Raw genomic sequence first — 16,154 nt, forward strand, 5'->3', positions numbered from 1 at the left:
TAAAGTTCTTAAGGTCAGCTTGCCGAGGAGTATGGGACCGAGTGCTAAACCATCCGTTTCCCAGATAAGCCGGGAATCACCCCTGGAGACGCCAGACATGTCACACGGACAACCCAGGGTGCAGAGGGTGCAAAAGGAGCATAGGGCAGCCACACCGGTGCCCATAGAGAGCAGCGAGACCTTGGCGGAGATTGACAGCGGCCTTTGCGAGGCGGACAGCCAGGTTAACACGCAAATATATACGTTGGAGGCAGACGAGGAGGTACGCAGGTTGTTGGAGGTGGGCGGACAGCCCGCTGGACAGGCCGGACGGGAGGAAGTTCAGCCCATGACGGTCGAGGTGCAGGAAGAGCAGCAGCCGGGAGCAGCCGACTCGCAGGAATACACGAGCCTCTAGAGCGTAGGACGCATGAAGTCCAATTTTATATCCTATTCTATGTTTTATCTTATTTTCATACGCGAGATTTATTACAAAGTTATTATTTTATTTTATTTTAATTTGCATGGTGCAATTCAGATAGAGTAATTACTTGTTCACACACCAACGAGGTACACTAAGTACACTCATTTTATTAAGATATACGGCAGCAAGCCAGCGTGTTAGATTTAAAATTACACCATACTTACACTCGTTACACTACAGAGTACAAACATAACATTTTATAATAAAGAGACAAGATTTACACCCAAGAACAGATATTTACCCCAATTACATATCCTATTCCTACGGAAACCTGTCAAAACAAATAAATGCCTCCAGAAAGATTAAAGACAATAATTTTATCACTGGTATTCAGTTTATTTGCCATTTTAGTAATTTGCATTATCACATTGATATATTCATTCAAAGATTATTAGAGATGCCTTCAGATAAATTCTACATAACAATAATTACATTCATTTTAATACTATTTACAATTTTTATCATTTATATGATCCTTTTATTATATTCGGTGTTCCGTAATTTCTTTCCGTCGCGATCGCGGATCAATGCCGTACCGGTAACGCCATCCCTCAGTCGCCCTCCGAACGAAGGGATTTCGCGCCGCTCCCCCCGTCAAGTCTGACCGCGAAGTTTCTCCCGACGCGTATCGATCCTGTCATGCCGTGATCGCATGATCCAAAACGCAAGTGATTGGTCGATACGCGTCGTGCGCCCGAAAGCTCCCGAAACGGGACCGCGAGAGCTCCGGTCTAAGTCAGTAGAAATTAATACTCCGGTTCACGAGGTCGCATACCGCCGTGCATCCGTTAACAGTTTCCCCGTTTCACGCGGTTACACAATTGCCGTCGTGCACACGGGTCCTGCTGCTCGTTCAGAGCCCCATTCTATCGCGCCGTCAGTGCAATTCACCCTCGCCACTGTGAGCGGTGAACATACACGTGTGCGCTCGATCATCTGTATCGCTGCCGCGCTCGATAGACTATCTCGCGTCTTGTGCGCTTCGAACACGAGCGCAACAACTGTAAAACGCTCCAAGTGCGTGCATTAAGTGTTAGCTGTAAAGAGCGCTTCCAATTGCGCTCGCCACAGCGACCGTTTACCATACCCGCGTCACGTAAGCAGCGCTACCGAGTCACGTGCGCGCATAGTGTCGCGCTCACATCACGAGTGCGTTCACCAGAACTTTGTACGAACCGACTTTTAAATATATTTTGTGCTTTCCTCTACGAACACAAGTGTCTTTCTCTTAACCGCACTCCTGATCCCTGTCGGGGTCGAACCCGGCGTCTTACGCTAATTGGCGAACCGGAGTTACGCCCGGAAACGAAATTCGCCAACATAAATTCTGGTCCTTCGAGCCGGATCGGCGTGCAACTGTGCCATTCGCAGACGTCAAGGACAGTTGAGACATGGAGGATCTCATGGCGCAGCAGAAAGTGACGATCCACGCGATCAAACGAGCGCTGGACAATTTTAAGAAGATCGGCAAGGCGAATCTCACATGGGGAGTTGTCCGCCACCGATTGCAGCAGCTGAAGGATCACTTCACTCGCTTTGAACGACTTCACGGTCAGATCATGGCCGCCGCTTCCAACGAATTCATTATGACGGATCGGTACTTCACGGAGGATTGATTCGACAAGTGCGAGACGACTTTCCTGACAGCATCCGACTACATGGCCGAGTGGATGAGCAGGCTGGAGGCGCCGCCGCCGTCCCAAGATTCATCACCCGTAAGCCCGTCTTATCTCAACGCATCACCGCGTTCCGCGTTTCATCTTCCGCGTATAAATCTTCCCAAATTCTCGGGGGAGTTTCGCGAGTGGGAAGCGTTCCGCGATCAATTTAAGGCGTTAATTGTTGACAATCGCGACTTGTTAGACGTAAATCGTCTGCAATATTTGCATTCGTGTGTTAAAGGTGAGGCCAGCGATGCCATACGCAATCTGGCATTAACTGACGCGAATTTCAAAATAGCTTGGAAATTGTTGTTATCGCGATATGATAATCGTCGTCGTTTGGTGCACGACCATGTGCTTGCGCTTCATACGCTTCCCCAAGCGACTTCTGATTCCGCAGTGGCTCTCACCGCGTTACGCGATAAAGCGAACATATCGATACAGTCGTTAAAAAACCTCGGTCGGTCTGTTGATACATGGGACGACATTTTAGTTTACTTGCTCGTACAAAAACTTGACAAAGGCACACGTAAGGACTGGGAATTGCAACTTGGCGATGTGCAGGAATATCCAACATACGACCAGTTGGATAAATTTCTAATTTCTCGCATACGCGTACTTGAGAACATTCTCCCGGCTTCACCTCAAGTCAAGGGCAATAAACCAAATTCGGTTCAAAGTCACGCAGCGAACGCAAGTTCGATCAAATGTCCCATGTGTCAGAAGACACACTTCTTGTCCGCGTGTCCGGACTTTCAAAATAAGAGCATTGCTCAGCGGCGTGATCTCGCGAAGAAATTTCACTGTTGCTATAATTGTTTGAGTACACGGCACACTCGCGATGCGTGTTCGAGCAAGAACACGTGCCGTCAATGTCAGCAGAAGCACCATACGCTTCTTCATACGACCGATGTAAATAATAATAGCTCGACGAGTGAAAGCTCACCTTTATCCACGGACTCGAAAACGGAAACAAATGCCGAGATCACTTCGCATTTACTTTCTCACACAAGCTTTTCGAAATCAAATATTCTGTTAACCACCGCCTGGATTAAGGTGAGCGGGCTCAACGGTCGACATAGCATAGTCCGCGCGTTGTTGGATCAGGGTTCGGTTACTACTCTGATCACCGAACGTTTAGCTCAGCGATTGCGTTTACCGCGTACGCGCGTCTCCGTCTCTATCACTGGGATCGGCGAGACAGCTGCCACAGCACGCAGCGCAGCTAAGGTTCACGTGTCAGCGCGTGACGGCACGGGCCCGACGCCCTTCGTCTCCGCTCTTGTTCTCAAGTCGCTCACGACTTACATTCCGCAACGCGTTCCGGATATAACGAAACTGTCGTACATTCGCGAACTTACGCTAGCTGATAGCGATCCGACTAGCGCGGCGCCGATTGATGTAATTATCGGTGCTGATTTGTATGGCGCGATCTTACTGCCGGAGGTCCGTAATCGCGCTCCTTATGAGCCCGTCGCCCAAAATTCCATATTCGGATGGTTCCTGTCCGGACCAATGCCCATGCCGTCGCAGTCACGGACGGCTCGCATTCAAACGCACCACTGCACGGTGCTGTCGGAAATCTCCGACCAGTTAAAGCGTTTCTGGGAGGTTGAAGAACTTCCTCAGCAGACTCATCTCTCACCGGAAGAGATTCGATGCGAAGAACACTTCGTGTCGACGCATTCTCGTGCCCCCAACGGGCAGTATATAGTGCGGCTGCCGTTCAAATCGGGGCCCCCCATCGACATTGGCGACTCTAAGCAGTCTGCAATCGCGTTGTATTCGCGTCTCGAGTCACGGTTAAAGTCGAATCCCGCTCTTGCAAAGGAATACCACGACTTCTTGGCGGAATATGAACGTCTGGGTCACATGACCAAAACACCCCTCGAAGACCCCCCTGATGGTCAAGTAGTGTATATACCGCATCATGCAGTTGTCCGCGAGCATAGCGCGACAACTCGTTTACGCGTTGTCTTCAACGCCTCTCAACCGACCTCCAATGGTCGCTCTTTGAACGATCATCTAATGATCGGCCGCAAACTGCAATCTGAGTTGTCATTCATCATCTTGCGATGGCGTCAGTTTCGGTTTGTCTTCACCGCCGACATCGCAAAGATGTATCGCCAGATTCTCGTCCACAAATGCGACGTGGATTATCAGAGAATCTTATGGCGACCCGCGCCGAACTATCCTTTGACAGCATATCGCATGCTCACTGTAACATACGGTAACGCAAACGCGCCGAACCTAGCTCTTCGAGTTATGGAGCAAGTCGCCGAAGACGAAGGCGCTGATTTTCCGTTAGCAGTTCCAGTGTTACAGTTTCACTTTTACGTCGATGACGCTGTGTTCGGCGCCGATGACATACCGCTCGCAATTCAAACGCGAGATCAACTAATTTCTCTCTTGAAACAAGCAGGATTTCACCTCCAAAAATGGGCGAGTAACAATCCCTTATTACTCGAAGGCATCGATCCGCAGGATCATGGTCTTGCTTCCGCAAAAACGCTCGAATCCGACGAGCGCCTCAAGGTACTAGGTGTCAAGTGGCATCCTCATACGGACGTCTTTCGACGTCACGCTTGCAGAGTCGGTTCCCGACACGAAGCGCTCAATTCTCTCGACAATTGCTCGCATTTTCGATCCTCTCGGCTGGATGGCTCCCGTGGTCATCATCGCAAAAATACTGATGCAGCAGCTCTGGCTGCTTCGCTGCGATTGGGACGAAGTGATCCCTAACGATCTTCTCCGTAAATGGAGAGATTACTATTCTCAACTACCGCTACTGCGACAAATCACCATTCCGCGTTGGACCGGGTACGGTTCCGATACGCTAACCGCGGGAATCCATGGGTTTGCCGATGCCTCCGCCTCCGCATACGGAGTGGTTGTTTATTTAAAGGTTACGCATCTTGACGGAACCGTCGAGATTACAATACTTCTGTCGAAATCAAAAGTCGCTCCGCTCAAGCCCATGAGTATTCCGCGCTTAGAGCTATGCGCCGCGGTCCTGCTCGCGCGTGCCATCGCCGCCGCGCGACTCGCGCTCACGATTGCGATTAAGATTTACCATTGTTGGACCGATTAAAGTCGCTAAAGCCTGGCTTTCGCAGCCACCTTCCCGATGGAAAATGTTCGTCGCAAATCGGGTGCATGAGGTTCAAACCCTCTTGCCAAACGTCGAGTGGCATCACGTGCCCTCGCAACAAAACCCAGCCGATCTCGTTTCGCGAGGAGTCACACCCGAGAATCTGATTCAGCAATCTCTATGGTGGACGGGGCCAGACTGGCTCAAACTATCCTCCGATCAATGGCCCTCTGAGCCTCAATCAACTTAACTAAAAGTGTGCAACAGCAGTTATTCCCCGTGGAATACGCTCAGTTAAACTCATCACAACGAATCTCGAAAGGCAGTAAACTGCTGCCGTTAAACCCGTTCATTGATAAAACCGGGCTCATTCGTGTCGGTGGTCGACTCCGGCATTCTGCGTTTCCGGACGACAAAAAGCACCCGGTCGTGCTCGCAGCACATCCGCTAGTTGCCGCGTTAATACGCGATACTCATATTAGCGCCCTCCACGCTGGGCCGCAATTCACGCTGCACCTGCTACGCGAAAACTACTGGATCTTGCGCGCGCGTCAAACGATCCGCACGATCCTTCACAAATGTGTCAGATGCGCTCGGGAAAGCGCCAAATCCGCGCACGAGTTAATGGGCGACTTGCCCTCGTGTCGCGTCACGTCGACGACTCGCGCATTCCTGCATTGCGGGATTGATTATGCCGGACCAATTCAGTCAGAACTACTCCCGGTCGGGGACATAAATCACGAAAGGCATACATCGCGGTGTTCGTCTGCATGACGGTCAAGGCGACTCATCTAGAGTTGGTTAGCGATTGTACGACTCCCGCGTTTATCGCTGCATTCGATCGTTTTTGTGCTCGACGCGGCGTTCCCAGTGATATGTACTCGGACAACGCTACGACATTCCACGGCGCTCAGCGCGAAATCTCCGTCGCATGGAGTGAGGCCACTCGCGATCCGAATTTTCAAAGTCAAATCGCAACTCAAGGCGTTCTGTGGAACTTCATTCCTCCGTCCGCGCCGCATTTTGGCGGTCTTTGGGAAGCGTGCGTCCGCAGCGTCAAGTTTCATATGAAACGCGTCATCGGGGCGCACACGCTAACATTCGAGGAGCTAAGCACGCTCCTATGTAAAATCGAAGCGTGTTTAAACTCGCGACCGATCGCTCCGGTTTCAGACAATTACGAGGATTATTGTGCAATGACACCGAGTCATTTTCTAATCGGCTCAGCGCTAACAAGCGCACCCACACCTTCCTTACTCGATGAAAAGGAAACGCGTCTCACTCGATGGCAGTTGATTCAACAGATGCGCGATAGCTTCTGGAAACTGTGGTCGAACGACTATCTGCATACATTGCAGCAACGCCCCAAGTGGCGTCAAATTCAGAATCTCGCTCGAGTCGGACGCTTAGTACTATTGCGAAACCCTCTCGCTCCTCCAAGCAGATGGGAATTAGGAAGGATCGTAGAGTGTCACCCCGACGACGACAGACTCACTCGAGTTGTCTCAGTCAAAACGGCTCGATCCACGTACAAACGAGCCGTGGTCAAGCTATCATTCTTGCCGGTCGATCTGAATACTCCGGAGTGACACTCCGCGACGCCTATAAGGCGAAATGTTGTACGAAAATCGGTGAAACTTTGTAAATATCTGTAAATATTCTTATGTATCATATCTTATGTAAAATAGTTCAGATGTAGTTTAAGTTGTTTCAGCACTCGCAGTGCTCCGCATGGCGGGCGGCTCGAGCTCAACAATTCGTCACGGCGGGCGGCTCTTGATTTGTTGCGAATCGTTTTCGCGGCGGGCGGTTATGTTCCGAAATTTCTTTCCGTCGCGATCGCGGATCAATGCCGTACCGGTAACGCCATCCCTCAGTCGCCCTCCGAACGAAGGGATTTCGCGCCGCTCCTCCCGTCAAGTCTGACCGCGAAGTTTCTCCCGACGCGTATCGATCCTGTCATGCCGTGATCGCATGATCCAAAACGCAAGTGATTGGTCGATACGCGTCGTGCGCCCGAAAGCTCCCGAAACGGGACCGCGAGAGCTCCGGTCTAAGTCAGTAGAAATTAATACTCCGGTTCACGAAATCGCATACCGCCGTGCATCCGTTAACAGTTTCCCCGTTTCACGCGGTTACACAATTGCCGTCGTGCACACGGGTCCAGCTGCTCGTTCAGAGCCCCATTCTATCGCGCCGTCAGTGCAATTCACCCTCGCCACCGTGAGCGGTGAACATACACATGTGCGCTCGATCATCTGTATTGCTGCCGCGCTCGATAGACTATCTCGCGTCTTGTGCGCTTCGAACACGAGCGCAACAACTGTAAAACGCTCCAAGTGCGTGCATTAAGTGTTAGCTGCAAAGAGCGCTTCCAATTGCGCTCGCCACAGCGACCGTTTACCATACCCGCGTCACGTAAGCAGCGCTACCGAGTCACGTGCGCGCATAGTGTCGCGCTCACATCACGAGTGCGTTCACCAGAACTTTGTACAAACCGACTTTTAAATATATTTTGTGCTTTCCTCCACGAACACAAGTGTTTTTCTCTTAACCGCACTCCTGATCCCTGTCGGGGTCGAACCCGGCGTCTTACGCCAATTGGCGAACCGGAGTTACGCCCGGAAACGAAATTCGCCAACATTCGGCAAGAGCCAGTTCAGAACCGTATTATTTACCATGAAGTTCGCAGAATTCTTAATAGTTTCAGTCATCATATTTTTTCCTTTAATAATCAATTTCCCTAACACGGACATAGTCATTACACTTTACATATTATTTACGTTTTACCTATTAATTTTAAGCATCGGAATAGATCCAAGACTGATCCGCGAGTGACAGTCAATTAACATGATTCATTTAACATTTATCCTAGACTAAGTTTTTTATAATTGCATTAATTCCAGCCAGCGTCGATAATTCGACATATTTAATATTTCTCACTTAAATTCATTGATATCTTTACATTGATAACGAGCGGGACGAATTCCCGAGTATTTCATGAAGGTTCACATATTTTAACGCGTTCCAAGCGATTACACTTTCATTACACCTCGTTACACCATCTACACCTGTATCGTTAGATTCAGCGTGCGAGACGAGCCAGCGACGGCTCTACACTTTTGGTACACTTACAACACCATCTACACTCACATGTTAGATTTCAGCGTGCGAGACAAAGTCACCGAAAGGTGCAACACTTATTACACTTTCTACACCCACTTGTTGGAAACATGCATGCGAGACAAAGTCACCGAAAGGTGCAACACTTTCTACACTCGATGTCTTAGAATAAGCGTGCGAGACGAGCCAGCGACGGCGTTACACTTTTGATACACTTTTAGCACTCCGAGTGCAGATTTAATTTATTATTGATTTTCATTATATTCAGTTACACCTTGTTACACTTTTGTGAATTTTCTACACCTTTCGACGGCTTTCAGCCAATTTAACTATTTCATTATGATTTTGATACTTTTATAACATTCCCTGTCGATTTAAGAATTTATTATTATAATATGATTATGCGTGCGATAGATTTAAGTCGCGATATACTTACCTTTGATACTTACCCTTATTACACCGGTGTCGGTGATTAGATGAGACGATTCCATAGCGATCCCGGGTACCTGAAAAGAAAGAGGAGAATTAGAAATGGGTAGATTTACCTGTATACTTACCTGGTTTCATAGGATTCGTCTGTTGTGACGTTGAGAGTCAGTCGGTGCAAATCGAGTGACTTTTCGTTCACTTGTGCGAAGTTCGCAGTGCAGCGACGTGGTTGGTTCACGCGAGCGCGAAAGCCAATTCACGCCGTTGCACTTTAGTGTAGCATCTCTCGATTAGGTGCCGAGTCTCAACAGCGACTCGGTGCGCGAAGTGCAGATGGAATCGTACCATCTACACCCCGAGGTACGAACAGCCAGTGCGATGGCTGCGCGCCTAAAATGTAGACTCAGCGCATGCGTGAGTCTAAGGTGGGAGAACTCGACCCGTTCCTCCCGGACAGTCTTTCGCGAGCTTTCGGTGCGTTAACACGTTCTACGGTTACGCTCAATAATCGAATCCGGAAGTCTTATCCCGTTATCCGCTAGCGTCAGTAGCGTGATTTATATTATTGTAGAGACAGTGAGTGCGTGATACGGGAAATCCTATTGCGCTTATATTGATCATTACGATCCGTGCATACAAAATTAGCGGCGATTCGAGAACACTCGACGCAGTTCCACGCGATCGAGCGAATAAGTCCGCGAGTAGAGATTGCTGTACGACCAGTATTAATAAATTGTTATTTGTTTATAATAAACAAGCAATTGTTGATTCGCGACCCCAGTAAACATCCTATCCGATATTTCGTAAATTACGCTTCGCTTAACAAGGGCGTGGCCGACGGCCTTGAACACGTCCGCGACGTAAAAACGACAGCCATCTTGCTGAGAAGGAAGGACGGGGTAACGCAGACACACAGGCTTTCTGTATTGATGCCTGAAAATACAGTGGCGACCGTAAATTCAGCCCAAGTAGTAAGTGGCTAATATTTGATATTTTATCATTCCATTCGTTGTTCCGGTCACAACCTCTTACAAACTCTCACCCTTTTAGACCTGGTCATTGCGACCTTACATTTATTCTAGTTTCCCTATCCCTCCCCCTTCCTCCTTCCCCCTCTGTTTGACTTCTTCCGTTTCTTCCGCTTCTGCGTCCCTCTGCCTCCCTCCTTCCTGTCTCGGCTCTTCCCTGTCCTCGTTCGAATCCCTCAGCAGCCTCTCCTCCGTCCTTCTTGCGCTCACGTCCTCCTCCGGCCACCCTATACTCCTGTCTTCTTCCATTCTCCTTTCTAATCTCCTTTCTTTCTCCTCTCTACCCTCCGTTCTCCCCCCTCCATTTCCCTTCTTTCCCCCTTCAGTTCCATCATCCATTCCTCTTCTCCCTCTTCCTCATCCAGTACCCATCCCGCCACTTTCTGCCAGCTACCATTTCCTGATTCCCATCTCCTACATTCTTCCCATACATGCTCCCACGTTTCCTCCCTATATTCACATAATCTACATTTCCTCTTCTCTTCCTCTTCCCAGTATCTACATTCTCTCATCTCGTTCCCTAATCTAAATCTCGCCACCCTTCTCCATCTACTCTCTCCCCATCTCTTTTTCAGATATCCTGGGATACCTTCTCCTTTTATTAACTTGTACCATTTATTATAATCCGATTTCTCAATCTTCTCCCATCTCTCTTTCCTTTGCGTCTCCTTATCTCCTCCAAACAGCTTATAAAACCATTCGTCTCCGTCCTCTCTCAACCTTTCCAATTCCTTTAGCTCCACTCCTCTGTCCTCAAAAAACTTTTCTCTCTCTTTTTTTCAGCTTGAGCCTGCCTTCCCTTCCTTCTCCCTTCCCTTCAGCTCTTCCCAACATAGCCTCGCCAGCTCACTTCCTCTACCCTCCTCTAACTTCTTCTCAAATCTCCATGCCCTCATCCCTGCCCTCCCTCTTAGCTTCTCCCTCTGCAGCTCCTCCCTAACAAGATACCATGGCGTTCTCCCATCCACTCCCAGTACCCATCTGATATACCTTTCTTCCATCCTTCCATTCCTTCTCTTTCTCTCCATCCCCATATTTCCGCTCCGTATCCCATCACCGTCCACACCAGTCTATCGAACAGCCATAATCTTTTTCCCCAGTCTTTCCCAAATCTCCTCTTTCCTATCCCCCAGACCTTCCCCATCACTGCGGCCGCCTTCTTGATCCTTTCCTTTATCTGCGCTTCCTGTCCTCCGTTCCTTTGAAACACGTACCCTAAGTACCGAAATTCTCTCACTTCCTCTAGTGCTTTTCCTCCCCATCTCCATCTCCTCTTACTATCCCTCCCTCCTCCTTTCTTAAACCTCATTATTTTTGTTTTCCCTACGTTCAGCTCCAATCTCTTCCTGCCTAGATACCCTTCCAGTCTTTCCAACATGCTCCTCATTTGGTCCTCGTCCTCCGCTATTAGCACCACGTCATCCGCGTACGCCAAAGTATACACCTTCTTACCTCCTATCTTTATCCCTCCCCATTTGACTCCACCCATTTCTTCTTCCATATCCGCTAATAAAACATTGAACAGCAGTGGGCTCAGCGGGCATCCCTGCCTTACACCCCTTCCCGTCCAGAACTCTTCTCCCATTTCGTTTCCCACCCTTACCCTACTTTTCGTCTCCCTTAGAATCTCCTCCGTTCTCCTCACCAGCCCTTCCCTTATTCCCCTTTCTCTCATTGCTTTTACTAATACTCCTCTATCCACCGAGTCGAAGGCCGCCTTAAGGTCCACAAAGCATGCTATCAATTTTCCCCCCTTCTTCTCTAATCTTCTATTCACCAAGTAATTCAGTACGTAAATGTTGTCTATAGTTCCCATTCCCCTTCTAAAACCTGTCTGATTATGTGGCACTATTCTTTTTCCCTCCATCTCCTCTCTTAATCTCTCCGCCAGAATGGCCGTATATACCTTGTATAAAGACGGCATTATCGTCACCCCTCTATACTCCTCTGCCCTTTTTCCTTCACCTTTCTTTACGATTGGCGCAATTATTCCTTCCTTCCACTTTTCCGGCCATCCTCCTCCCTTCCATATCCTGTTGATATATTTCCAAGCCCAAATCTCCACCTCCTTCCCCCCTCGCTTCCAAACCTCTCCTGGAATTCCATCCCTTCCCATTGCCTTTCCGTCCCTTAATTTCTTTGTTACTCTCCTCATCTCCTCTAAGCTTATCTCCTCTTCTTCCTCTCCTTCCTTCTCCTCCCTCCCACCTTCCGTTCCCATCCTCACCCTCCCCTCCACTCCTCCCAGCAACTTCATTGAAGAGGAGGAATGGAAAGAACACTTTATGTGTTCCCTCCTCAATTCCCCTCCTTTTTCTTCTCTCTCTATTTACTATCTCCCATACATCCGCCTCCCTCCTTGCACCCTCCGCTTTTCTCTCCCATCTCAGATTCTCTTCCTCCTTCTTCCTCTTACACAGCTCCTTAAACTCCTTCCTTTTTTCTTTGTAAGTGTACCCTCTCCTCTTTCCTTCCTCCATTCCCTCAGCTTTCTTCTTGCTTCTTTCTTCGCTTCTCTACACTCCTTATCCCACCATCCCACCTTCTTCTTCTTGTTACCCTCCAACTCCTCCTCCACCCCTTATGTGTGGTAATATTACTATATATTTTAATAAGTTTGCGACAAATTTTATTATTAAGCATATTTGGATATTTGCATAGTATTAAATATAATGCTGTATTAATAACATAAGTTTGTTTTTTTCATTAGATACTAATTTAGTTGTAAAAATATGCTGTGCAAGAAAATAACTATGTTAGATACATGATATACATATATAAAATTTTAATTTATGGTTAAAATAAATTATTATAAGTACTATCATATTACTGTGTTCATAGTACTTATTATATGTCAGAAAAAACTGTATGCACAAACAATTAATCTATACTCAATATATATCCAATTTTTTACTAGATATATTGGGTATAGATTAATTTCTTTTTCCACGTTGAAATTAAATTAATTTAATATCTGACACAAAAAATTTCTCTTTTCTTCACCTTCAGCTCTATCTGCTCTATCATTATTTCTACAACCTTCTTCAAAATTGTTCTCAATATTTTGAAACTGTTCATCTACTTCCTCAAATAAATCATCTAGTTCATCGTTATGAAGAATACATAAATTATGTAATGCACAACAAGCTATAATAAATTTACAGCAACGTTGAACAGTATGAAAGTCTAATCTAATCAGTTGTCTGAATCGTGCTTTTAATAAGCCAAAGGCATTTTCAATTTTTACTCGACAAACAGAAAATTTGTAATTAAAATTTCGTTGCTCTTCTGTTAAATTCCCATAATCTCTATAAGGAGTAATGATATATTTTTTAAGAGGATAGGCAGCATCGCCTAATATATGCCATTCATTCCCACATAAACCTGGCAACATAGTATTTATAAAAGATAATTTGAAAACACGTGCATCATTAATTTTACTAGGTGGCCCTGTGAAAACATCAAGAAATCTCTTCTTCGCATCACATATTGCTTGCAACGTCAAAGAAGGCATATCATGTCGATTTACGTATGTGGATTTTATTTTGTGAGCAGGTGTACGTATCGTAATGTAAGTACCATCGATACATCCTAGAATTCCAGGAAAACCATTAATCTGTAAAATTACATCTACGAATTACCTTTAATATTAAAGTGGTTGAGAAAGCATTATTAATTTGTTTTAATTCTACATAAATATTTTTTAATCAAACATTGAGCATCTATCTACTAGCTGTTTAACAAATAACAATTAAATAGGAAAATATCTTTTTAAAACATGTATTGCAACTAGAAGAAATCAAGGATTTAGGGGATCCATTATATATCTTAAAACGAGATAAAAATTGCAAAAGTAAAAAAATTCACTAGAGTATCTCATACGATTTTATTTGTCATTTAGTAAATCTGCTCACTTTTGTAATTTTTATCTTGTTTCAAGATGAAATCGACCCTCCAGTAGTATGTTTTTTTGAGTCTAGCAAGTTCTTGCTTAAAATACTGCATTTAATATATAATTCATAGAAATGTTTGTTTCATTTACATTTTCAAATTGTCTCGAAATCTCTGTCTTTTCTTCAATTGTGTCAGGAAATTTTATTATGGACTTTGCTAAGTTATTTAGAAAATCCATAATATTATCACAAACTGCATGAAATGTAGATTCTGCCATATCAAATCTGCCTGCTACATCTCTAATAGTACTTTTGTTACCTGCAAACCTTTAATAAAAATACTAATAAATAAGTACATATATAAATACGTTTAATAAATATATATTTCTCTATTGTACTTATTATATGTGTTTATGTATACTTAATTCTGTGGAATATAATATTTTATTACCACAAAAATGCCAGCAATTTTGCATCATTTGATATAATGAGATTATCGTTTGTAGTATTTTGGCAAAAATCTGATTTTTTATATAAATCTTTTAACTTTATGTATGTATACCGTTGCAAACGAAAGTTTCTCTGAAACTGAATATTATATATACAATTATAGTGTAGAAGTATAAAGTCATCTATGTGCACAATACATATACATACATACATACATACATACATACATACATACATACATATATATATGTTGAGAATATGTACATTTGTGCTGGCTATAGTGGCGAGCGAGTATGTGTGAGCACGCTTGGTATGTGCAAGTAGGTAGGAGAGGGAGTTTCGGTTCGAGCGTGCTCGTACGAGTGAAAAGGGGAGAGAACGATTACAGCTGTTGAACTGTAGGCACCGCGCAGCACAGATACCTGATCTTCACAGAAATAAGTTTTGTATTAAATAATAAACACTTTATTTCACTCTTTCATTTAAATAAATAAGTTATAGATTATTTATCTAACCACCAAATTAACATGGTAGCAGAGCGTGGTTCAAAGAGTGTGCTAAAATAAAGTGTGTCGTTGTTGAGAGTTCAACGGATCACCATGGGAAACGACGATTTCAAGATCCCAGTATTTGATGGAGAGAATTATCAAATGTGGAGAAAAAGGATTGCAATGTATTTGAAGATGAAGAAATGTGAAGAAAACATAACAAGAGAGAAAACGGCAAGTGACAAAGAGCAGTGGGAGGAAGCTGATTTAAAAGCAATCAATTACATATACAGCTCTATTTCGGATAGACAAATGGAGTTCATTTGTAATGAAACGACGGCTTATGGAATAATGAAGAAGTTTGATCAAATATATTTAAAAGAGTCTACAGCGAGGCAAATTGTGTACAGAAATAAATTGGAAAGATTGAGACTGAAAAATTATAGTGATGCAGCAACGTTTTTTCTGGATTTTGAAAAGTGCATTAATGATTTGAAAAGTGCGGGTGCTACAGTGACAGAAAAAGAGAAGTTGAATTATATATTGAATACGCTGCCAGAGTCGTACAGCTATATAGGCGACCTTATAGACACGTTAAAGGAAACCGATCAAACGGCAGAATATGTGAAAAATAAGATACAGATGGCAGAGATGAAGAATAAAAGTAGTGAGACGAGTAACAGAAATTCAAGCGTCTTCACAGTTAATAAAAACCAACGCACGTGCTTCAAGTGTGGAGAAGTTGGCCATATACAAAAAGACTGTAAAAATGGAGGACAAACGGCAGGCAGGGGTTCGTCTTGGAGGTCAACGCGAGGCTATAGAGGATCAAGAGGTAGAGGTGGCTATAGAGGACAACATCGACGAGGAACGAGTGCGCATAATTCTCAAGTAGACGCAGGCAACGGACAAAGCACGAGTCGCTGGAACGAGCCGAGGGAAGAAGAAAACAAAGGCTCTTGGATAGCCAAGGTCGAGAGAAATACAGCTAATGCGTATAATAGTAAGGTAAACGATAGACATTGTAACGATATCGAGTGGATATTAGACAGCGGTAGTACGGATCATATCGTAAACAATGACAGTTACTTTGAGAATTTCGAAATTTTGAAAAGTCCAATAGACGTGTATTTAGGAGATAATAAAACCGTAAAGGCGACTAAGATAGGAAATATTGTAAGTTACTTTGATGCTTTTGGTAAACAGACTGAAATAAACATGAAAGGCGTATTGTACGTTAAGAATATGAATTTGAATTTGATAAGTTTTAGTAAAATAACGGATAATAATAAGATAGTCTCGGAAAAGAATTTGGCAAAAATATTTGATAAAAATGGAAATATGATGGCAGTGGCAGAAAAAAGGAATGGGTTGTATCACATGAAAAGTAGAGTTAGAGTAAGTGATTCTACAGTTAATTATATAAATAAGAAAGGTAGCAACGTGAGTTCGAAAGAGAAATGGCACAGGTTGTTAGGGCATGTAAATTTTAAATACTTAAATGTGTTATGTAAGAATCAGCTGTTAA

The 16,154-nt window shown here is 44.9% G+C and overlaps 2 protein-coding genes across 2 annotated transcripts; one reads left to right on the plus strand and one right to left on the minus strand.

The window, feature by feature from the left end:
• The first annotated feature begins 2,121 nt into the window (after nt 1-2,121).
• LOC139785441 (uncharacterized) lies at nt 2,122-4,866 on the plus strand. Its single transcript, XM_071724594.1, has one exon. It carries the CDS (start codon nt 2,122-2,124, stop codon nt 4,864-4,866), a length of 2,745 nt encoding a protein of 914 aa, XP_071580695.1.
• A 7,315-nt stretch (nt 4,867-12,181) lies between these two features.
• On the minus strand, nt 12,182-14,077 carry LOC139785442 (uncharacterized; the record flags this gene model as incomplete). Its single annotated transcript, XM_071724596.1, is given in 3 exon segments — nt 12,182-12,375; nt 12,799-13,411; nt 13,838-14,077. Coding segments are annotated over 3 exon segments (1,047 nt in total), but the record flags the coding sequence as incomplete, so codon positions are not given.
• Between the last annotated feature and the right edge of the window lie 2,077 nt (nt 14,078-16,154).

The sequence above is a fragment of the Temnothorax nylanderi genome, unplaced genomic scaffold (genome assembly GCF_030848795.1).
Source record: "Temnothorax nylanderi isolate EJ_2023f unplaced genomic scaffold, tnyl_v1.0 TNYL_tig0801_pilon, whole genome shotgun sequence".
Classification (NCBI taxonomy): Eukaryota; Metazoa; Arthropoda; class Insecta; order Hymenoptera; family Formicidae; genus Temnothorax; species Temnothorax nylanderi.